Below are 24,645 nucleotides of genomic sequence, written 5' to 3' on the forward strand. Positions count from 1 at the left end.
TAATCCCAGTTCTACATTTGGTGGACATTGAATACCAGATAAGCATGCAGGCTCATTGGGCCTCTTTTTGTGTACACAAGAGAGACTAGAGATCTTAATAGCACATTGTTATATAGGTTTCTAATCAGATTAATTAATGCATTCAGTGACATGCTCCTCAAAATATCACTTCCTTGTTTAGCGGTCATGGTTCAGAGTGATGAAACAAACATATTTCATTGGCATGTTTTAATACACAGAACTGCTCTCTCGCACTTAGTCATAATATTATATATAGTTTAATGTAGGTGTTCACAAAGCTGATTTACAGGGGCCATATCAAATCCCAATGTGTGTCATGTATACCCTAGTCACCAATCAAAACATTTGATCGGTCACGGATTTTCAATATTTTATGAAATATTTTAATCAATGACGTTCAAGCTGATATAAATATCGTTATGTCCACATCCGATGTAAAGAATGGTAAAGAACAGTTCCTTCAATGATAACCCTATTTAACAAAATTGTGACAAAGCTTTAAACAGCAAAACTCTCAAAACGTGTAACTATTTAATTCTGAAATAACCGGCCTGCAAAAATATGAAGCATACATATATTTGTCTTTTCGATGCTAAGAGACCTCTAAATAGTGTCAACATTACACATAAGAGTTCTGTTCAAAAATTGGAGACCTGGTCAGAAAAAAAGCAAGAAAATACTAAAATGTCCACATCATCATAATCCAACTAGGGAAAAATAGAAACAAAGATTTACACGGAGACTTGTGAAAAAGTACAAAGAGAATAAGACAATGTGTTCCGGAAGAGTAGGTGCCTTCTGCTTCGACGACACCCCTTATGTAAATCATATTCATTGACAATAATTTTGGACCAAATTGTCTGCGGTTTCATTTTGAAAACATTTTTTCATGTTGATTATCGCAAGTTCGAGAGGAACAGAATATTTGAGCTAGTTACGGATATATACAATCACGTATAAACATGAGGTGGGGGGGGGGGGAGTTAAAGCATATACGAAGTCCCGATCTAAAATGTGATGGACAACGAAAACCTCCGTTTCATATTGTGTATAATACAAAGTATGTAAACTTTTAAATCCTGTGCTCTACGTATCTAAAATGTGATCGACAACGAAAACCTCCGTTTCATATTGTGTATAATACAAAGTATGTAAACTTTTAAATCCTGTGCTTTACGTATCTGGTGACGACAAGCTACCAGTGTCTTCGACAAAATAGTACAAGAAATATTTAAAATTAGTGCCCCGAACTGAAGGAAATATTTTTTGATCGGTTTACTTACATCTTCATATCTTAAAGGGTCTCTACAAATTTGTGGGCGTTTTTTTTTTCATTTTCCTGCAGTGTTTACGTGACTGGACTGTTTTCGAGACTATTCGCTGATATATTTATCAAGTATTCCATCCCGGTACCTTATATAACTATTTCCGTTTAAGTATTCATACGTACTTAAGAGGGTTCAACATCGAAAGGGCAATCCACAACACAGCTTTGATGTCTCTTGTGTTTCTTATTTTACAATGGTAAACCCGATCAGTTTTTATTGCAGTCAGTTGTATTTATAAATATGTACTCATGTTTGATAAAAAAGCCAATTAATCGTTGAGCAGAAACTCATCCTAAACATTTTTAGTAACAAGCATTAATATTATGTTAATACTGGATTCAATAACATGCAATTCAAAATGAACGAATTAAAAAAAAAAACCACATGCAGTCTAGACCTTAGGACGAGGAGGTTGACAACATGTATATCCAATATCAAACTGAATGGATTGGAACTCTCCTACACCGGTAATATCTTTGAAACCAACAATAGTTCAATGTTTAACAGGTAATCGACACAAACTTACAAACAATGGTTGTGTCACATGTACCTGTCTGGATTTATACAGTAGCCAACCACAGAGATATTAAATTATTGACGGATAGCTGTTGCTGGAAAAGCATCCCATAGTCACACTCTTTAATGTGTTGGAATTATAAGGTTTTCTGACAATCTTTAAGTGCAAATCGATGAGTTATATAAATACTGTTTCCAAAGACATGACGACCATAAAAACAAGCCAACTCGCGTGTCAAAATCAAAATTATTCAAAAGCTCTATAAAAATAAATCGCACCTTGTAATAATACACCATGGATTTGAAATAATCAGTCGTCCCGAATATAACGAGTATTTTATATATTTTGGGTGAATAATAATCACAAGCCAGTATCGGAATAACACATTGTAAACACTTCCACAATGTCTACTGTTATTTGATCCTGTTGTCCCTTGTAACTCTTTATACACGGAAGCCACATTTATCTCTTGTGTCGGTACAAGAATTAGATACTTTGCCCTGATGTCCTTGATTTGAACATGAAGAAACCAAATCCGTGGTGGTTTCCGTACGGACATGAAAATGCTCCGCCCCTCGCTTCCAACGTAAATAAATCAACACGAGAAATAAACATTCAATGGAACGTGATCTCACATGGGAGGCAAATCCGGCGATTTTCTTCTTTTAGGACCTGCAAATGAAAAAAATGGGTTCATTTTCAAAACTTGGCTTACTGCAAGTCAAGATTGTATTTCTTTCTCCTATTTCAATACCTTTAATTAACAACGAAAATACTACACGTTAAAATTGACTGAATTCGAAACCAATCAATAAATATTTTCTTTACCTTTTTTCGTCTGTATACACTTACCTTTCCTACTGGCATATGCTTTATGGTCATTGGTAAATTGTTCAGGAGGAGGGAAGCTACTTTCATCGTGAAATGGAAATCTGGACTCCAGATCAGAGGCTGTAAACAACAAAATACGTCACCAATTAAACATCAGTGTATGTGGTTATCAACAGTGCTATTTCGACATACACTTTTACTGTGACGATCATAAAACATGGACTGAATTAGTGTCCAAGAGGTACTCTGAAAATACCAAACTTTATTGGCTAAGTTCATCGAAATAGCCCTCCAGAACCCGAATTAAGCCGCTTTTGTACCTCAAAAGTGACAGTTTTTCAACAAGCTGTAAGAAAGCGTGATTTCAATTCCTTTGTGAAATTCGGCATAGCCAACCTATGATGTCTGGATTTCGCAGTTAGTTATATTGTTACTGTAGGTCTCGACAGGTGACGGGAGAGACTACAACAGGTTCGTTATTGAACTAAAGAACAGGTTCTGGTTGCCATAAAAATATTGATGGAAATCTTTCCTTATTATGTATGAAGTTAAGAGGGGTTAACTACTCATTATTATCCAGGCCGTAATTTTGAGTTGCATTATTGCATACATATTCAAATTCGATCTGACAGACCTTGTTCAATTCTTTGCCAGTTCCGGAAGAATACCAAGAAAGACTATACATGTTCTTTGAGAAGGATGGACTGACGGGCATTGTGGCATTGAGCGGCGTCTTTCGTCTGAACGTCAATTTCTTTTCATAAAATCACATCTAGTCATGAACGACTGGGTGGGTTTTCGACTATATGTTGCTAGAAACATCTTTGGGCGAGGATAAACGAGGCCTGAGGGACGGGGCCCAATATGTGAAATAAAGGAGTAGCTTTAAACTACGTATTTTCACCTGATTTTAGCCGCAGTATTTATTGGTGTGGAAAGGGTATCGATTATATATAGAGAGAGAGATTTTCGGCCCCATAAGGCCAGTGGGAAGAGGTCCATTTGGCATATAACACATTCTTTGCAATTCTTCTGATGATGTTTTGGTCGGAAGTATCTTTGGGGTAAGAGGGAACCAATTTCATACAATATGGAGGGTCTCGGTCCGTGGCACTAAAGGGACAGGGTGTAATATGTTGAATAGACGACTGGGCTTAAATGTGATTAACATCCATTTTCTTAAAAACCCTTCCAATGCAGAAATTACATGTTTTTGTCCAAAATTTGGTTTGCTGCATCCCAGGCCCTAGAAAAGGACTTTTGAGATAACCCCTCCAAAATGTAACTGTTAATCATGCATCTCTGTACACATTGAAAATTATAACGAAAAAAAGATAATAATTCTAAAATACATGTACAATATAGGTAAACATAATTATACCTACATAGCAGTATTATATATATATATATATATATATATATAAACACAATGGTAGCATTGGAAGTTTAATGTTGTCTGCAGGATCATATCGTTAACAAGTGAAGGTGGAGACAGAACAATGCCCCACTGTTTGTCTGGTCTGTTGTTCTTATACCCCCTAGATATCGCGATATAAGTTTTCTGATACATCCAAGTTCACAGGTGTGACGTCATAGCAGATATTGTATGTTAAGATAAAAATAAGATCTTATCGGATATATTGAAGTTGATTGTTGTTTCTTCCTGTCAAAACATTGTCCTTAAAGAGACGATCTCGGAGACAACTTAAGTAAGGGATATTCCAGTGCGTTAAGCTACACGGAAATATTCAACATTTTTAAGAGATACAGCTTTTTCTATGATGAACTACTGAAACTTTTTAAAGACCAATCCAGCTACTTTGATGAACTGTTGAATCTTTAGAGAGACACAGCATCCTACTTTGATGAGCTACTGGACTTTATGAGAGACACAGCTTCCTACCTTGATGAACTACTAGACTTTAAGAGAGACACGGCTACCTACTTTGATGAACTACTGGACTTTAGGAGAGACACAGCATCCTACTTTGATGAACTACTGGACTTTAGAGAGACACAGCATCCTACTTTGATGAACTACTAGACTTTAGGAGAGACACAGCATCCTACTTTGATGAACTACTGGTCTTTAGAGAGACACAGCATCCTACTTTGATGAACTACTAGACTTTAGGAGAGACACAGCTTCCTACTTTGATGAGCTACTAGACTTTATGAGAGACACAGCTTCCTACTTTGATGAACAACTAGACTTTAAGAGAGACACAGCATCCTACTTTGATGAACTACTAGACTTTATGAGAGACACAGCATCCTACTTTGATGAACTACTGGACTTTAGGAGAGACACAGCATCCTACTTTGATGAACTACTGGACTTTAGGAGAGACACGGCTACCTACTTTGATGAGCTACTAGACTTTATGAGAGACACAGCATCCTACTTTGATGAACAACTAGACTTTAGGAGAGACACGGCTACCTACCTTGATGAACTACTAGACTTTAGGAGAGACACAGCTTCCTACTTTGATGAACTACTGGACTTTAGGAGAGACACAGCATCCTACTTTGATGAACTACTGGACTTTAGAGAGACACGGCATCCTACTTTGATGAACTACTAGATTTTAGGAGAGACACAGCATCCTACTTTGATGAACTACTGGACTTTAGGAGAGACACGGCTACCTACTTTGATGAGCTACTAGACTTTAGAAGAGACACAGCTTCCTACCTTGATGAACAACTAGACTTTAGGAGAGACACAGCTCCATACTGTGATGAACTACTGGACTTTAGGAGAGACACAGCATCCTACTTTGATGAACTACTAGACTTTAGAAGAGACACAGCATCCTACTTTGATGAACTACTGGACTTTAGGAGAGACACGGCTACCTACTTTGATGAACAACTAGACTTTATGAGAGACACAGCTTCCTACTTTGATGAACAACTAGACTTTATGAGAGACACGGCTACCTACCTTGATGAACAACTAGACATTAAGAGAGACACAGCTTCCTACTTTGATGAACTACTAGACTTTAGGAGAGACACAGCTCCATACTGTGATGAACTACTGGACTTTATGAGAGACACAGCTTCCTACTTTGATGAACTACTAGACTTTAGGAGAGACACAGCTTCCTACTTTGATGAACTACTGGACATTTGGAGAGACACAGCATCCTACTTTGATGAACAATTAGACTTTAAGAGAGACACAGCATCCTACTTTGATGAACTACTGGTCTTTAGAGAGACACAGCATCCTACTTTGATGAACTACTAGACTTTAGGAGAGACACAGCTTCCTACTTTGATGAGCTACTAGACTTTATGAGAGACACAGCTTCCTACTTTGATGAACAACTAGACTTTAAGAGAGACACAGCATCCTACTTTGATGAACTACTAGACTTTATGAGAGACACAGCATCCTACTTTGATGAACTACTGGACTTTAGGAGAGACACAGCATCCTACTTTGATGAACTACTGGACTTTAGGAGAGACACGGCTACCTACTTTGATGAGCTACTAGACTTTATGAGAGACACAGCATCCTACTTTGATGAACAACTAGACTTTAGGAGAGACACGGCTACCTACCTTGATGAACTACTAGACTTTAGGAGAGACACAGCTTCCTACTTTGATGAACTACTGGACTTTAGGAGAGACACAGCATCCTACTTTGATGAACTACTGGACTTTAGAGAGACACGGCATCCTACTTTGATGAACTACTAGATTTTAGGAGAGACACAGCATCCTACTTTGATGAACTACTGGACTTTAGGAGAGACACGGCTACCTACTTTGATGAGCTACTAGACTTTATGAGAGACACAGCATTCTACTTTGATGAACTACTAGACTTTAGAAGAGACACAGCTTCCTACCTTGATGAACAACTAGACTTTAGGAGAGACACAGCTCCATACTGTGATGAACTACTGGACTTTAGGAGAGACACAGCATCCTACTTTGATGAACTACTAGACTTTAGAAGAGACACAGCATCCTACTTTGATGAACTACTGGACTTTAGGAGAGACACGGCTACCTACTTTGATGAACAACTAGACTTTATGAGAGACACAGCTTCCTACTTTGATGAACAACTAGACTTTATGAGAGACACGGCTACCTACCTTGATGAACAACTAGACATTAAGAGAGACACAGCTTCCTACTTTGATGAACTACTAGACTTTAGGAGAGACACAGCTCCATACTGTGATGAACTACTGGACTTTATGAGAGACACAGCTTCCTACTTTGATGAACTACTAGACTTTAGGAGAGACACAGCTTCCTACTTTGATGAACTACTGGACATTTGGAGAGACACAGCATCCTACTTTGATGAGCTACTGGACTTTAGGAGAGACACAGCTTCCTACTTTGATGAACAATTAGACTTTAAGAGAGACACAGCTTCCTACTTTGATGAACTACTAGACTTTATGAGAGACACAGCATCCTACTTTGATGAACAACTAGACTTTAAGAGAGACAAAGCTTCCTACTTTGATGAACTACTAGACTTTAAGAGAGACACGGCTACCTACTTTGATGAGCTACTAGACTTTATGAGAGACACAGCTCCATACTGTGATGAACTACTGGACTTTAGGAGAGACACAGCTCCCTACCTTGATGAACTACTGGACATTTGGAGAGACACAGCTCCATACTTTGATGAGCTACTAGACTTTATGAGAGACATAGCTCCATACTGTGATGAACTACTGGACTTTAGGAGAGACACAGCTTCCTAATTTGATGAGCTACTGGACTTTTAGAGAAACACAGTCGTAGAAACACAGCCACCAACTTATTTAAATCACTGAAACTTTATATGAGAAATTCGACCAAAGAGATGCACTACAGGAAATTTGGTGAGACTACTCCATCAACGAGGCTGAATCACTGAAAAACCAGGCTGAACTACAGAAAGTTAGACGAGACTAGACCATCAACTAGGCAGAACTATTGAGACTTTTGAAAACTAACTATGTTAAACTACTAAACAAATAATATGCGTGTATATATATATATACTTACATTGCCCACTTCGAGGTGATGGCAGGGCCGTAGTGGAAGGTCTTCGTGGGGGCCCTCGGCTCGGTAAAGCTGGGGGTGTGTCTAGACCACCCGTGGATGGGATCGCAGTAGTATTAGTTGGTGATCCTGTCCCTGGGTTGGATACACTATGACGCTTTGGAGGACGACTCGGTGGTGGGGGAGGGGCACTTTCTACAGTCATTTTGCTCACTTCTGCTGGTAATGATTTTATTTTAGTCATTCCAATTTCATGATTTTCATAATTTATAACAGGTGACTTTTTATTTCTACTTGGCAACGTTTGTGCATTGTTGTATATTGAAGACTCCTCCTTCGGGGGTGTAGGTAAGGGTCTCCCAATAGCGGAACTAGTACGGTTGAGTTGCCCCCCTTTACGTATTGGAGGAAGGTTCCCCCGGGCAGGGAGAGGCGGCGGAAGTTTGCTGGCCGACATCATGCACGTGCTAGGCATCTCACGAGAAAATCCACATCCTATAAAAAAAAATGGGTTTTAGATTAGAAGATCAGTTTTGTTATGTTTGTGTGTTTACACTCTTACAAAGACAAATAAAAATATAAATTGAACCAAATCAAATAAGGTTAGATGTAATAAAAAATTACATTCCTTCCCCTACTCGTCTGATAAATCACATAAATGAATAAAGGGTGAAAACACGAACGAGATAATTGATAAATTAAATTTCCGCGGGAAACTTTCCATCCAGTTCGTCCTCGTGTTGCGTTTGAATTACGATTTTGTTGTCGTGTCGGAATTTTCTTCTTGTTTTTGTAAAAAGAAAACTATAATGATTGACACGATAACATTTAAAATAGAGATAAAATCGAACAATAACTAGACTTCTTGTGATAGAGATAAAGTATTGAAATTTATGTTCGTCAATATCACTTACGAAAGTTATGTACAATATGAGAAATATCAAATATCACTAAATCATGATACAGAAATGTTTTAATTGTTATGATAGGTTGTTGTCAGTCTAGTACATTTGTAATGGTTCGCGACCTTAAATTTTCTATGAGTCATATTTCTCGAAAGTTTGCCTTAAGTCCGGTTTCAGTTGACGGCACTCGTGTGTGGTTGTGTAATGTGTGTGTATGACATCCTACATCAATCAATCATCCTATTAAAATATTTCTCACTGCGCTTAGCAATTATTCAACATCATCTCTACTGTACTTAACCATTACCCTTTTGTCGAAGTAGTGGGGCAAAATGGCCGATTCACGGACATTTTGGATTAGCAAAGTTATATAGCCTGTAAGCTATTTCCTGTATATAAATGGATCTTAAATCTAACGTGAAGCTTCCCTTTGTTGTGTCATTAAACTTAAGAGAATGACAGATAATCATATCCACATCTATATAAATTGTTACTAGGTCGATCGATTCAAACTTTATAGGTACGTTTTACTTTTTCACTAATTTTGATACTTGATTCATTCATAAGTCACACACACAAATAAAAAGCTGTAGCGAATAAGACAAAAGTTCAAACTTACGTCCACTAAGGATCGTACAATGGTGATCGAACATTTATCGTGGTGCAGTAAACAGTCATATTCAAATTCTAATCAGAATTTGGTGTTCTAGTTATGAGTCTGGCCATGATGGGTGTCCTAAATTAAATACTTAATTTTCTCTCGGTAAACAATAACATAAAAACACTAATTCAGTTATACATCTCTAATGTAAGAAGTGGTGGGCAAACTACTCGAGAGATGCATACCATGTTTTATAGTCGTTGATAATGAATGTACTTTAGAGTTTGATCCGGTTTTCCACAGATAAGTAACAGCAGATATCATGAAATATTAATCAACATTTTTGATTCTGAAGCGCACTATCAGGCAGGAAGTCAAATAGCAATCACAGCTATATGTGTTTCAAGGGTGCAAACATTATCAACACCTGATAACAGTGAAATTAATTCACGATTGCGAGTTTACAGATTATAACGATACACGGAGACTGGGTTATATTGTACTGATACACGATGGCGAGTTTATAGACTATAACGATACACGGAGGCGGGGATATATATTGTACTGATACACGATGGCGAGTTTATAGACTATAACGATACTCGGAGACGGGATTATATATTGTACTGATACACGATGGCGAGTTTATAGATTATAACGATACACGGAGACGGGATTATATATTGTACTGATACACGATGGCGAGTTTATATATTATAACGATACACGGAGACGGGATTATATATTGTACTGATACACGATGGCGAGTTTATAGATTATAACGATACACGGAGACGGGATTATATATTGTACTGATACACGATGGCGAGTTTATATATTATAACGATACACGGAGACGGGATTATATATTGTACTGATACACGATGGCGAGTTTATAGGTTATAACGATACACGGAGACGGGGTTATATTGTACTGATACACGATGGCGAGTTTATAGATTATAACGATACACGGAGACGGGATTATATATTGTACTGATACACGATGGCGAGTTTACAGATTATAACGATACACGGAGACGGGATAATATATTGTACTGATACACGATGGCGAGTTTATAGATTATAACGATACACGGAGACGGGATTATATATTGTACTGATACACGATGGCGAGTTTGCAGATTATAACGATACACGGAGACGGGATTATATATTGTACTGATACACGATGGCGAGTTTATAGATAATAACGATACACGGAGACGGGGTTACATTGTACTGATACACGATGGCGAGTTTATAGATTATAACGATACACGAAGACGGGATTATATATTGTACTGATACACGATGGCGAGTTTATAGATCATAACGATACGCGGAGACGGGATTATATATTGTACTGATACACGATGGCGAGTTTATAGACTATAACGATACACGGAGACGGGATTATATATTGTACTGATACACGATGGCCAGTTTATAGACTATAACGATACACGGAGACGGGATTATATATTGTACTGATACACGATGGCGAGTTTATAGGTTATAACGATACACGGAGACGGAATTATATATTGTACTGATACACGATGGCGAGTTTATAGGTTATAACGATACACGGAGACGGGATTATATTGTACTGATACACGATGGCGAGTTTGCAGATTATAACGATACACGGAGACGGGATTATATATTGTACTGATACACGATGATAAACAAATAGGTATTCCTCGTTCCGACGTTAAACATTAAATTGTCATCTAGTAGAGACATAGATAACAGTACCACATATCGTATTTGTAAAGAAAAAAATGCTCTGTTCAAGTTGTTGTTCAGCAGAGCACATAAACGAATTGCTAGGTAAGAGATATTTACTTCATCCATTGAGCAGTGTCTTGTCTTCTACAACTACAATTATGTATATTAAATCCAGGATAATATCTTATCATATTTATTTTCATTGTTTAGTATTTATAAATCAGGATTTGATTATCATACTTAATCATATAATGCTTTATCAAATACTAAATGAGAAGACTAACTGAGCGTTAAGTGAACACGTGACCAGTTATCAGGTAACTGGTTACACGGGTAACTAAGGCTGCAAATCATTTAGATTATGTGATATTGCTATGTATTTTTATATATCTGACAACGAAATAATATTGTATGATTTTTAGATATCGTGGGAATAATAATTCGAGGTTGTGATAAGTTTGGCAAGTTCACGGGAGCTATTTGAGCAACATTCGCTGGGCATTTCATTTCGCGCCATTTATATTAATATGTTTTGTATTCGCGGAACAAATTCCCAACTATACAGGAGTTATATCTTAAATGTTTCTTATGTACGATCATGTTACTAATTACGTGCTGTGTTTGCATTGGTCCCATCTCCCTCCTTAATTATCTAATACCTATTTACATTGTGACATGATCTATCTGCACGGCCACTGAAGTCTAGCTAAATAAATCCCATACATTTAAATTTAACTGGTGTCCTATATGTGACTTAGTCACAAGACAAGTTTCCGTCTATTTTGAAGTGTGCATGTATTACATTGATGGAGAGGGTGAAGCGGGAAGGGGTGTCGGGTTAGGGTAGCAGAAGCGGGGATGGTGTGATGTTAGGGTGGGAGAAGCAGGGATGGTGTGATGTTAGGGTGGGATAAGCGGGGAGGGATGTGAGGTTAGGGCGTATGAAGCGGGAAGTGGTGTGAGGTTAGGACGGATGAAGCGGGAAGGGGTGTGAGGTTAGGACGGATAAATCGGGAAGGGGTGAGGGGTTAGGATGGATAAATCGGGAAAGGGTGTGGGGTTAGGACGGATAAAGCGAGAAGGGGTGTGAGGTTAGGGCGGATGAAGCGGTAAGGGGTGTGTGGTTAGGGCAGGAGAAGCAAGGGGAGGATGTAAGGATATGACGGGAGAAGCGGGGAAGGTGTGAGGGTAGGGCGGGTGAAGTGGAAAAGGGTTGGGGGAGCATAGGGCGAAACAAGAGGGGGAGTGGGAAGGGGGATAGGGAAGGAGAAGCATGGGTGGAGTTGACGGGTGGTGGGAGAGTGGGGAAACCCATTGTTGTGTAAGCGGAAGGAACAGCACTTTGTAACGGAGAGTGGCCTTATGATATCACGAATTATTTAATTCTTATAAATTGATTGTACCGGAACGAAATAAGTCATGGAGTGGGCGTGGAGTATCTAAAATCAACTTGAAATCTGAGGACTCGTGTCTATCAATCATGTATACAAACTGTAATTGTAGATTTTGTAAATGTAAAGAAAGGCAATAACTGGGAATACCCGAACAGATTTTTGTATTTATAAATGTAGGCAACATAAGGCAGTCTTAACGATTGCTCATATTTAAATTCCACAGCAGCCATCTTCTATTCTTTAAAATTTGATCAGTACCTCTTACTATCGGTACAATAGCTACTCTTACACATTGTCTACGCACGATTCTCTACACCTACAACCGTTAGACGAACGCTACCCTATCTCTTCTCCACAGCCTCTCTACACGTATCCTTCCTCATCCCCTTACTACACCTTCCTTACCCGAACTCTACCCAACAACCTCACCATATCTCCCCAATATTTACGCTCCTCTGTCTCGTCTCTACACCTCCCAAACATTTACCCTATTCTGTCTCGTCTCTACACCTCCCCAACATTTACCCTACACTGTCTCGTCCCTACACCTCCCCTACATTTACCCTACTCTGTCTCGTCTCTACACCTCCCCAGCATTTACCCTACCTCCTCTCTACACCTCCCCAACATTTACCCTACACTGTCTCGTCCCTACACCTCATCTACATGTACCCTACTCTGTCTCCTTTCTACACCTCCCCTACACGTACCACTTCTTTGCACCACCCCTACACGTTCCCTACCCGATTACCTATCTACATCTCCCTTATACATACCCGACCGCCTCTCTAACCCTTGCCCTACACGTACCATAACCAATCTCCTCTCTACACCTCCCCTACACATACCCTACCCGACCGCCTCCCTAACCCTCACCCTACACGTACCATAACCAATCTCCTCTCTACACCTCCCCTACACATACCCTACCCGACCGCCTCCCTAACCCTCACCCTACACGTACCATGACCAATCTCATCTCTACACCTCCCCTACACATACCCTACCCGACCGCCTCCCTAACCCTCACCCTACACGTACCATAACCAATCTCCTCTCTACACCTCCCCTATACATACCCTACCCGACCGCCTCCCTAACTCTCACCGTACACATACCATAACCAATCTCCTCTCTACACCTCCCCTACACATACCCTACCCGACCGCCTCCCTAACCCTCACCCTACACGTACCATGACCAATCTCATCTCTACACCTCCCCTACACATACCCTACCCGACCGCCTCCCTAACCCTCACCCTACACGTTTTGTTTTTTATTTTCCTTGGTTTTTGTTTTGTTTTTGATTTAGTCAGTGTTACGTTATAAGTAAACAGCTGTATAGATGGTAGAGTAGCGTACTCGACAGCCCAATACGTATTTGACAACAGTTATAAACAGACACAACTCAACTGTGAGACATTCTGGCCTTCTTTGTCATGTTATTATAATAAGCAAACAGTTATAAATATATATGTAAAATAACGTACCTTTTCCTGATGAATAAGTCTGTAGCCAGGACCAAAAACGACACAAATTGACGTTTCGTTAATCCATCATCAATCATACAAGTAACTGGAGTTCCATTTACTAAGTGAAGTTTCTGTACCAGGAAGTTTATATATATATGGGCTAGATTTAAAGCAAGTACACTTGATGGACATTGTGTGTGTTTTATATAGCGTGACGCACATATGTGTATAGATTACTCTTGTGTTTACATTAAGACAAGCTGCTTTCTCAGTGTTATGTGTATGACTAGCTAGGCATGTTTCTTCCGGGTAGCAAGTCATCAAAGCTAGATACAACTTTTCTCTGTTACCCGAATTTATCAGAGTTGGGGTAAACCATTTTATTTCTCATTTCAAAGTACATGTAATTAGTTACTTGACGGTGAGAAAAATATTTCGCTTAAAAGTTACGTGTAAACAATGTAATAAAATCGAAATAAACTGGAGACTGGAATTGAGATAAGAAAATCTCATTCGGTGGGGTAAGTTTTTCAAATGGACAAACACGAAATTTTGGCGGGTGTCTGTCAGGTTAATATCGTGGAAGGTTAATAATTTTAACCCGAGCATTGAGATCCCCCTGTGTCACACCCAAAGGCATGAGCAAGTATATGTCCACTGAAAGTCCGTAGTAGTGGTCGTAAAACCCGTTTAACAAATATTGTTGTTCTCCCATTCTGTTATGTCACAAGTTAGGGAAGGGGAGGGGGAGGGGCGAGGAGTCTTAACCCTAAACCCTATACCGGCGATGACACAAGGTTATATCACACGTATGAAAAAGTATAAGAAAACAAATAAATCCAATTTTACTTGATGCAATGATTTCAGGAGCTGTGACAATTCATCAGTTAATCACGTAATGTTGTAATTCAATGGGAGCGAGCAGCAGTGCTGATTTATTTTTCTTAGAACTGAATGTTCATTCGGACTGAGGAGGACCACTGTTGACGTAAAACAAGGTGTCTAGATTACATGGGTTAACTCGAATGCGCAAATGATATCAACAATTTGAATTAATGATATTACATTTTGTAAATGAATACTAAAGTGGCACCCAATACAAATCAAGGTATCTGTTGCGATATATTTACTTATAGATACACAAATCAAATTCAGATGAATTCGGATTAAAGAAGCCTATACTGTTTAAATATTATTCGCCACGAGCACGATTCAGTGAACCGACGCTTACTTTACCAAAGTGTTTCGTTATACATTCTTGCCGACGGAATGTAATCAGGTAAACAAAGAAAACTCTCCCATCACAACGAGAATTAATTGATAAAGTTTTGTTTTTGTTTTGTTTTTGGTTTTGTTTATGTCATTGTCAATCTGTTCTATTAGTTCTGCACGAGCTAAAAAACCGAATAAATCACACAAGATATCAGATAAGTTCCTACTCGAATATAAGACATTAGGTTTAGTTTGTATCACGTTACTGGCAGTTACCCTTAAAACTCCAATAAATTTATCTAGTAGTGCTATTGAACAAGTACTTGGTGAAGACAAATTTAGAAACGACATCCTGCTACATATAGTCAACGGTCAAAAGTTTCTCTTAAACATTTTTGTTTTGTTTTTGTTATTCAGGCCTCTGATCGATGAACGGAAATAATTTGAGCAATGAATGTACATTAAAAATGAGAAAAATGTCGCGTGTGGTGGTGTCCTTTCCGTGAATGTTGCATTGTAGAACTGGCGGACAGGATGCTATTTTGATCACTCCTTTCCATTACAGAAACACAGTATAAATATTAACTAACTTTAATATGTATATCTCCTTGCATAGCCGCTGACAATTCATTTTCCAAACCGAAAAACGCATAACTTCAAAATTTCCCACTTTTATAAATAAGAAATAATCTATATTATTTCGAGACATTAGATTAGTTATCTCCCTTCTTTCAACTCTTATGAAGACAAGAAGACGGGAAAGCACATGTCAAAGTGAGAAAGTCAGTTGATTTTGTGAGTAACAATAATTACACGCGGTCGAATGTGGTATAACACTTTTACAGACTGTTACCATAAAGACATTTTAATTTTGTGATTAACATCATAAGTCCTTATCTTACGATTTCAGAATACAAAATGATTTCTTGCTGTCCGTGACATCGAGTTTCTGAGTAAACACGCAATGCCTTTCAAATTTAAATCGGGAGAGCATGCCCTGAGGAATTTACACGGTTATTTCTGTGTATATAAACCCGAGGGCATGAGAATGGCAGATCTGGTGCAAACTCTACAAACTAAACTTTTGCAAGGTATGTATAACTGATATTGTGTATGATATCCATGTGGTTATTTTTTCTGTTGATAATTAAAGCATTGTCATCTTAAAAGCAGCATTGTTGATATATGTTTTCATGGTTATATGCTGGTATTGAAATGAAACTACAACTGAAAAAAATAATCAGATACTGAAAGTTCCCTATGATATTTTTAGGCCATGTTATACAACTTTACCTTAAATGTGGATATGCACCACAGCACAAGTAAACAACAACAAAGTATTGACAACTTACAAGTACAGAGATATAATTTATCAATTTACAAATACTCCTAGCACACCACAAATTTAAATAAGACTATTACAACATCTAAATACAACATTAATATTTACTCTAACACAGCTCGCTATTTCCTACAATACAACAGGATGTAGTTACTTACAGCCTAACTCACCTTCAAATATTATAATATTCTACTTAGACCACATCATACCAAACCAAGACACCGTTTTTGATGAATACATATACCCTATGTATACACTTTAGAAATTGTGAGTGTTTATTATAATTTTTGCTGTGTATTTTCAGTCAACCATCAAGAGTCGATAGGTTATTCAAATCACCTATGTCTGTGGTCCCTGTGTCAATTTTTCTGTCCTTCTGTTTACTATTTTTGCTACTGCTTTTTCTTGAGAAGTACTGGGAAGATCTTTTGCAGATTTTAATATCTAGATACCTCTTGGTCCCTTGTTGTGGCCATTTGATTTTGAGACTGATAAGAAAAACAAAAATAGCTGTTGGATGACTGTTTTTGATTTAGCAATCGAATATTATCATTTTTATGCCCCCGTCATTTATGGCCGGGGGCATATAGCGTTGCCCATGTCCGTCCATCCCGTCCCGTCCCATTGCGTCGGGTCCCAAATCAGTATATACCACCTAACAACTTCATTCAGACCTTTCACTATTATTTCACATGGGGGGGGGGGGGGGGGGGGGGGGGCATTCATGTCTTACAGACATTTTCTAGTTTTTAAAAGACATACAGTTAAAACAAAGAAAAAGAAGAGTAAACAGATTCAACAGTAACGATCAAACAATGGTGGGCACCAAAATCTATTTAGGATCTCTTGTAATGATCCTGACCACTCTGAACTTAGCCAGTAGAGTGTTTTCATGTGTTGTATTTTGACGTGTACTTTTTATTAAATTATTTGAAGACTTGTCATCTATGTAGAACAGCATTATACAGCAGAGAAAAGATAATTGATTGGTTGGAAAATTCAATCTTTCTGGCATCCAAGAAAAGCAAGAAAAAATTGATAGAATTTCTATTTCTTGTTTCTTGACGAAAGAAATTTTCACTCCGCTCAATGAAATATAATACTTGTATAACTGTTTTATCAAGAAACAAATATTATTCTCCTTCTCAGGCTCTGTCATGAAGTTCTTTGTGTACATTTGAAAAACAACTTGGTGATACATTTTTGGAAAAAATATTGATCTTAGGTTAAATTTTTTTTTTCATTGTGTCACGTTCTTTCCTCTGGAGTAATATTATTTTTAAGTCAAGATAATTGATATATGTTTATTTGAATTATGTTGTTGCTAGTCCTTAATACTTTTGAAATGAGGAAAAACAGAAAAGAAGCAAGTAGTAAATATTTCACAGCCTGTATTGATAAGACTCTTTTAAATAATTATGTCTGTTCAATACTGTATTCCATAACAAAGAAATTAGAAATTAAAGTATGACCCCTGTCCATTTCTAAAATTCATACATACACAAACTTTGTTCCCCTTTTAGGGTAAAAAAAACCCAACCAAATTGGTGAAATTCAAGACTTTTTACCCAGTTTTCAAGTAGTCTTCTACACAAATACATAGTTAGGGGTACAAATGTATCCAAACTGTACAAAAATGTTTTGGTTTTTATCAATATTCTGAGATACCTTTTGTTTCTTTTTTTATCTTTTTAAAGAGATCAATGCTCTACCAAATTACCTCTTTGAAACAACAAATCCCAGACTGCAGGCCGGTTCACCAAGTCTTGCTGAAGGACATGCTAATGCCAAGCCTGACCTGCTGGCGGCTGGTAGTACAGAAAAGTCAGTGGTTGGAATGGATTCTAATTTAACTACAAATTCAACCTCAGATTCTCTTACATTCAGCTCAGAGCAACAGTTAATGGAGGCTGAGATAATGAACAATCGTCTTGGTAAGTATTCTAGATTACTAAATGATTTATTTTCACAACCAGCACCATCTCCTATCAAAACATTAGTGTATAATATCATGTTAAAGTGTCTGGCATGTAGAGTTTTGTTTTGATTTGAATAAAAGGTTTGATGATATTTTGCCCTTTTTAGATTTTAGGCATTTTTATATTGTCAGGTGATTGCCCCTCCTACAGTTTTTGACAGAGCAAAAGTGTATTTCATGACTATCTCTCTGAATGATTACATTCCAGTGATTCTAAATTCTGCAAATTGTAAATAACAAGTTGTTAAAAATGTCTATTTCCTAATAATGTAAGGAAGCTTTCTTTTAATGATTTTCTCATGAACTAAAAGGCCTAGAGGCATGATAGTTGGCTTGTGTGTTCTTAGGATGAAGCCCAACAAAGTTTGGGAAAAGAAATGACCTTGACGTAAATCCAAGGTCTTTAAATCTTTAAATGACTTCTCCTCATGAACTAAAGGCCTTAGATACATGATATTGGGCTGGTATGTTCCTATGATAACGTCCAACAAAGTTTGCAAATGTTGATAACCTTGACTTCAAGGTCATAGGGGTCAAATTTGTGAAAACCTTTTAATGACATTTTCTTATGAAATTGAAAGGCAAAGGGGCATGATATTTGCCTGGAATATTCCTAAGATAATGCCCGACAAAGTTTGGAAAAAGAAATGACCATGACCTATGTTCAAGATCACATGGGTCAAATTTTTAAAAACATTTAGATGACTTCTTATGAACTAAAAGGCCTAGATGCATGATATTTTGGTGGTATATACCAACAAGGTGAACGCTTCAGGCCCACTAGGCCTCTTCTTTGTGTATCAGTTTCCTACAGTTGTTACTCTGTAAATGACACAGAATACTTTTAAAATTGAAAATAATTACATACGGATAATTTCCTTTTAAGCAGGAAGCTTTAAGTAGTATATCTTATATCTGTTAGTATAGTTTATACCTGTCCAGTGTTTTTTCTGATGTCAAGAGAAAAATAATTAAGAATAGAAATTTTCATGTAAATGTGTACTCTGTCTTTTATTTGTATTCTTAAGGTTAGTCAGAATACAAAACCATGGGCTGTAGGTAGGTATATGTCATCCTCAGATGAGAATACATGTCATGTTGTTTGCAATTGTTTATCCTCAGTTTTGGGTGACCGATATGAGCCAGAAGACTTACGCTTATTTGCAAATACGGGGCTGGCAAGGTACTCTTCAGGTCTTGTTGGTATGTATGTCTATATTACAAAGAGACAAAGTCTCATGGTGACCTATTATGATTAACATTGGCCGTAATTTGGTAATTTGGAGATATTTCAATCTTGGTTAGAATTATGAGCAAAGTATGACGGCTTAATGATATGCTCATGTTGATCGTGGCTGACCCCTAGGGGCTGATGGGCAGGGCCAAAATAGGTCAAATCAATTCAGATTTAAAAAATCTTCTCAACACCCAGGTATGGCAGTATCGATAGCACTTCTTGGATGGTAGCATCTTAAGGTGCTTTTCCAAAATCGTTAAATTCATGAAGATGAATTTTGTGAAAACACTTACCGTATATGATTTCCTTTGTTTTACGAAAGGCCTAGAATCATGATATTTAGCTAAAGGTTTCTGCAATAAAGCTTGACACTTCTTCAAAGTCATAGGGCTCAAATTTGTTATACACTCACTTTATTCTTGTGTAATCCATAGACATAGAATCCTGATATTTGTGTGAAAAGATCATTTGTTAATTAAAACAAAATTAACCATAACCTATATTCAAGGCCACACCTTGGTATATATTTGTTAGAATGCTCATGTGACTTATTCTGATTAGCTGAAATGCCAGGAATCATGATATTTTGGTTGGTTAGTTCCTTGGATAAAGCTGACAAATATTGCTGAAGGTAATGATCTTGGCTCATACTCTAAGTCACAGAAATAAACAGTTCAAAAACTCAAATGGCTTCACCTGCTGATCAATTGTAATCCATCGATCGTGAATTTTCACTGTGATATTTTGTTGGGGCTTTTACTTTAGAGGTACTTGTTCAATAAAATTTCATATATAGATAGCACTTGGTCTTTAGTTGTTATTTAGTTGTCCATTTTGAATATAAGCAGAAAGTCTTGAGAATTGCTTGATGGATCATTCTTGAATTTGATATGAAGGTTGCCCAAGATCCCTTGTTATGCATTGTCCATTCTGATTGAGACTGATCAGAAAATAAAATGGGTGGCTGACAGTCATCTCTGATTTTGTCAGTTATCATATTCATTACTGGATGTATTGTTCCTTAAATTTCATTGTTTATTCATTTTCCGTTATTAGACTAATCACAAATCCTAAGTGGCCAATATATAGCAATCATATAATGTGACAGTTTAATTTGTTCTTACTATTTCTTGAGAAGAATCGTTTTGTTTGTTGACATAAACTTATGATAAATTTTCATGTCAATTCAACACAAAATAAAGAGCAAATCAGAGTTAAAAAATGAAAAGAACTTATAAGATTATACAATGGTGGGCACTAATATCAGTATGGGATCTTTTGTTCCTTGGAGTATTTGTTCATGTATATAGATATTACAAATGCATTGTAAATGTAACTTTTTTAAGTTTTACAGAATATAAGTTCAACTATAAGAGGCAAACTTAATTGATGGGCAATTTTGATTACAGTGTATTTCTTTTGTGAAAATGTGAAATAATGATGAAGATAAAACCAGGGTAATTTGTTTTCTTTTTTTAACAGTGATTGGATCTGGAACCTACAAATATAGAACCAAAAAACTGAGTAGTAGATACATACAGGTAGGTATAGGTCCTTAGTATTTGTCATAACCTTGTTTGTGTAGTAGGGAAGGATTGAATGCAATGAATATGCTGTTTGTTGGGTGATAAAAGTCAATCTTTGGGGCAAGGAGGAAGGGATGTAGCAGAAATGGATTGGGTCAATTGTCAGTGACCTGGTAGCTTAATTGGTATAGTGTCCATCTAGAGTTTGGAGACTCCAAGGTTTTAACCTAGATCTGGTCATGAATTTTTCTGCTCCTGTTACATATGTAAAGAATCCATGATATACATGCCAAGACAATATGCTCATGACCTCCACAAAGTGATTGAGTAAAATGTCACATGTCATCTTGTTTTGTGGTATCGAAAATCATTTCTTGACTTCAAATTTGAAGATTTATTTTAAAAACAAAATATAATCAGAATATTTCATTTTTTAGACTATTTATTTTAATTGAAATTAAATCAAAGCTCAGAATGTTCATGACACTATGACTATGGCAGAATCCTATGTTTATTTAGACTTTTATCTGTTGTCCTAGGTATACCATGTGAAAGGTCTCTTGGGCTGGGCATCTGATTCCTATAGTACCAAAGGTCGCATTGTTGAAAGGAGCACTTTTAGTAAGTCTTTCTTGTGCCATTGTGGATGTTTTTTCCACCTTGGAGATGATAAAAGATTTTTATGTCTTGTCAGTACAGGGTACACATACAAGATATGGTACAGTGGAACCTGTCTAATATCACACTGTATTGGTCAGACAAGATATAGGATAACTGATGGTTTGATAGAGTAAACGTCTGGTTTAGACAAGGTTCTGCACTATACAGGATCAACTGTACAGAAAATCATTTACATTCATATTTATTCTAAGTCTGGTTGACCCCTGAGAAGGGAATCTCACAAGGATGTAGGACTTTCCTGTAGCAATCACTTTATCAGTCTTGTCTTGAGAATTGTCTTTTAACTTAATATATTTAGGTTCCTTGGATTTACTTCAAGGTTAATTAGTCTCACATTCTTTTAAATAAAAAATAACTTTTTTGTCTTGATAAAACTAATTTCTAGACATATATCTGCAAATATATCCAGCATGGCTTTGAAGTGCTGGTGTAATTGTTGTGTATATTACCATTTTGTTCTATTACAGGCCATGTGAACACGTCACTGGTGGAGAAGGTGTGTGCTGCTGTGGAGGCTACTCACCAGAGGAAGATGTTTGAGTGAGTATCTTAATGTCTGCTTCATCACAGCAGAGGTATGAACAATATGCAATTATGTAGAAAAAGAAATTCAGTGATGGAGATAGGTTTGTTCAAAATTCCTTACAATTATGCATTTTGACAAATTTAACCTTTAGACAACATGATTGAAGATGTATGTCCTGTGGTTTATTAAATTGAATTTATTTTTAAAATAATCAAGTTTGAACAGTTTACTGATTTGTGTTGAAAACTGAGGCAAAAAAAATGTTTGCAAAACAACCAGAATTCTTTGTGAAACTAAATTATTTGCAATATGAATTCAAACTTTAGAAAAAAAATCCATTTGTTTTTTGTAACCAAAATCTAGAGGTAATATGAATAGGTTGCTCAGTAATGAAAAGTGATCATTTATTTAGCTATGCTGGAGTTAACCCAGAGAGTCAGGAGGCATATGAGCTAGCCACACAGGGGCTGCTGCGTCCACAGATGCATATCACAGAGCCTATTATCTACAGCATCAAATGTGTGGCATTTGACCCACCATACTTTACACTGGGTAGGAGAAACTGTTGATTTTTTAATTACATAATATTTCGGTGATGATCCATCACTAGGCTGTGAATGAAACTCTTTATTTGACCAGTATTATACCATCATGTACATACTTAAATCATTTCTTATTTTATGTCACTCATGTATATTTTTCTTTTAAACTGTCTTTGAAAATTTTAAATGAGTCTGATCAGAAAAAAACAAAATGGCTGACAGGAGGCCATATGTTAGACTTAACATAATAAGAATAATTGAAGTTCATTATTGGTATTTCTCATTTCTCTCTCTTATTTGTTTTCTAGCATCCATTTCAGAACAGATCAGAAAAATAAGATGGCACACTGGTGGCCATCTTGAACTTGACAGTTTGACAGATATCAATAATTATTGCTATTTCATAAGAGGAATGCTAAAATTTCATATATTTGAGAAGAAATAAGAGGAAAGAGACGAGAGGGAAAAGATCCAACTTTTAAAGAACAAATTTCATGACAAAACAACCTGCAATATTCAATAGTTTCCTTATTTTACATCCTGAGTCAAAATTGAAATGTAATGTATGGAAGATATGTTCTTGATTTCAGAGATTCATGCCATCAATGAAAGGTGCTATTTTCTTGCTGAAGTAATTCATAATTTTGGACTGTTGATGAAGACTACAGCAGTGTGTGCTGGCATCCGTAGGATTCGTAGTGGTGTTTACGATATAAGCTATGCCCTGTTGTATCAGGATTGGGAATTGAACAAAATCACTGGTAATATCAAAGATTGTAAGCTCATCCGACCACCATCTCACCTGGAGAGACTTAGTCCTACTTTAGGATATTTAAACAAAGACAATAAAGGTGTATTCCGACGTATGATGAAACAACCACAAGTGTCTCCAGCTTTAAGTGTATCAGAAAGGATCAGAATGAAGGAAGAACTCATAGCAACCAAGAAAATGAAAAAAGAAGTGCAAAAGTTCCTGTCTAGTAAATTAAATGAGGAAGAACCTGAAGTAATAGATGGAGAGGTGAAAGAGTAAAGGCTTATTGTGGTGTTTTATAAATATATGATCACTTCATTAGTATTTTATTGGATGCTTATTCCGTTAATTTAAACATTGAAACAGATTTTTTACAAATATTTGATATTTGTAAGAAAGATGAGAACAATATTTGACATTGACCTGTTTTCAAGGTCATACAAGTTGATTATGTTAAAAATTCTGTCAAATTATTTTGAAGATCAAGAAGATTAATATATTCTGTATTTCATGTGTAAATAAGCATGCTCTACATAAACTATCAACAAACCAGGATACATACAAACCTGATGGGAATCTTAATCAACATCCAGTAGAGGAATTTTGATATCAGAAATTATTTTTGAATCCATGATTTGAATGCAGTTTGTGATATGATTTTATGTTTTTGTTGTCACTGTTTACTTGAATACAATGTATTTACCTTATACACTCTACATGTACCGAGTTTGTTTATATATAGGTATTTTTCAGGAAAAGATATTCTGCATCACTGACTACTGTTAACATATTTTAGCAGTAATCTTGTTTGCTGTCAACAAGATTGTCTTCAAGATTAAATGGTCATTTTGCTTACTTACTCAATCTGTTTATAGTGACTATTAGCTCTTTAAAAAATTTCATTTTGATCATTAGATACTGGTTTTGTAACCATGTTTTTGGTTTCAAAATAAGTATGTGGTGACGTTTTTCCACTGTAATTTACTTAATTCATGTTAAAAAAGT

The 24,645-nt window shown here is 36.7% G+C and overlaps 2 protein-coding genes across 2 annotated transcripts; one reads left to right on the top strand and one right to left on the bottom strand.

Annotated features, from left to right (window-relative positions):
* Nucleotides 1-247: 247 nt before the first annotated feature.
* On the bottom strand, nt 248-13,972 carry LOC132550723 (WAS/WASL-interacting protein family member 1-like). Its single transcript, XM_060214814.1, has 4 exons — nt 13,861-13,972; nt 7,738-8,229; nt 2,719-2,817; nt 248-2,538 (listed from the first exon to the last, which is right to left on the bottom strand). The coding sequence occupies exons 2-4, from the start codon at nt 8,207-8,209 to the stop codon at nt 2,498-2,500; spliced, it is 612 nt and encodes a 203-aa protein (XP_060070797.1). The 5' UTR covers nt 8,210-8,229; nt 13,861-13,972; the 3' UTR covers nt 248-2,497.
* A 1,834-nt stretch (nt 13,973-15,806) lies between these two features.
* On the top strand, nt 15,807-24,356 carry LOC132550728 (pseudouridylate synthase TRUB2, mitochondrial-like). The gene is made up of 9 exons (XM_060214820.1): nt 15,807-15,849; nt 15,965-16,145; nt 18,094-18,330; nt 19,497-19,577; nt 21,094-21,152; nt 21,677-21,758; nt 22,286-22,358; nt 22,757-22,896; nt 23,477-24,356. The coding sequence occupies exons 2-9, from the start codon at nt 16,019-16,021 to the stop codon at nt 23,917-23,919; spliced, it is 1,242 nt and encodes a 413-aa protein (XP_060070803.1). The 5' UTR covers nt 15,807-15,849; nt 15,965-16,018; the 3' UTR covers nt 23,920-24,356.
* Nucleotides 24,357-24,645: the final 289 nt, after the last annotated feature.

The sequence above is a fragment of the Ylistrum balloti genome, unplaced genomic scaffold (assembly GCF_031769215.1).
Source record: "Ylistrum balloti isolate Yb309-2 unplaced genomic scaffold, AGI_CSIRO_Ybal_v1 Utg370142, whole genome shotgun sequence".
Classification (NCBI taxonomy): domain Eukaryota; kingdom Metazoa; phylum Mollusca; class Bivalvia; order Pectinida; family Pectinidae; genus Ylistrum; species Ylistrum balloti.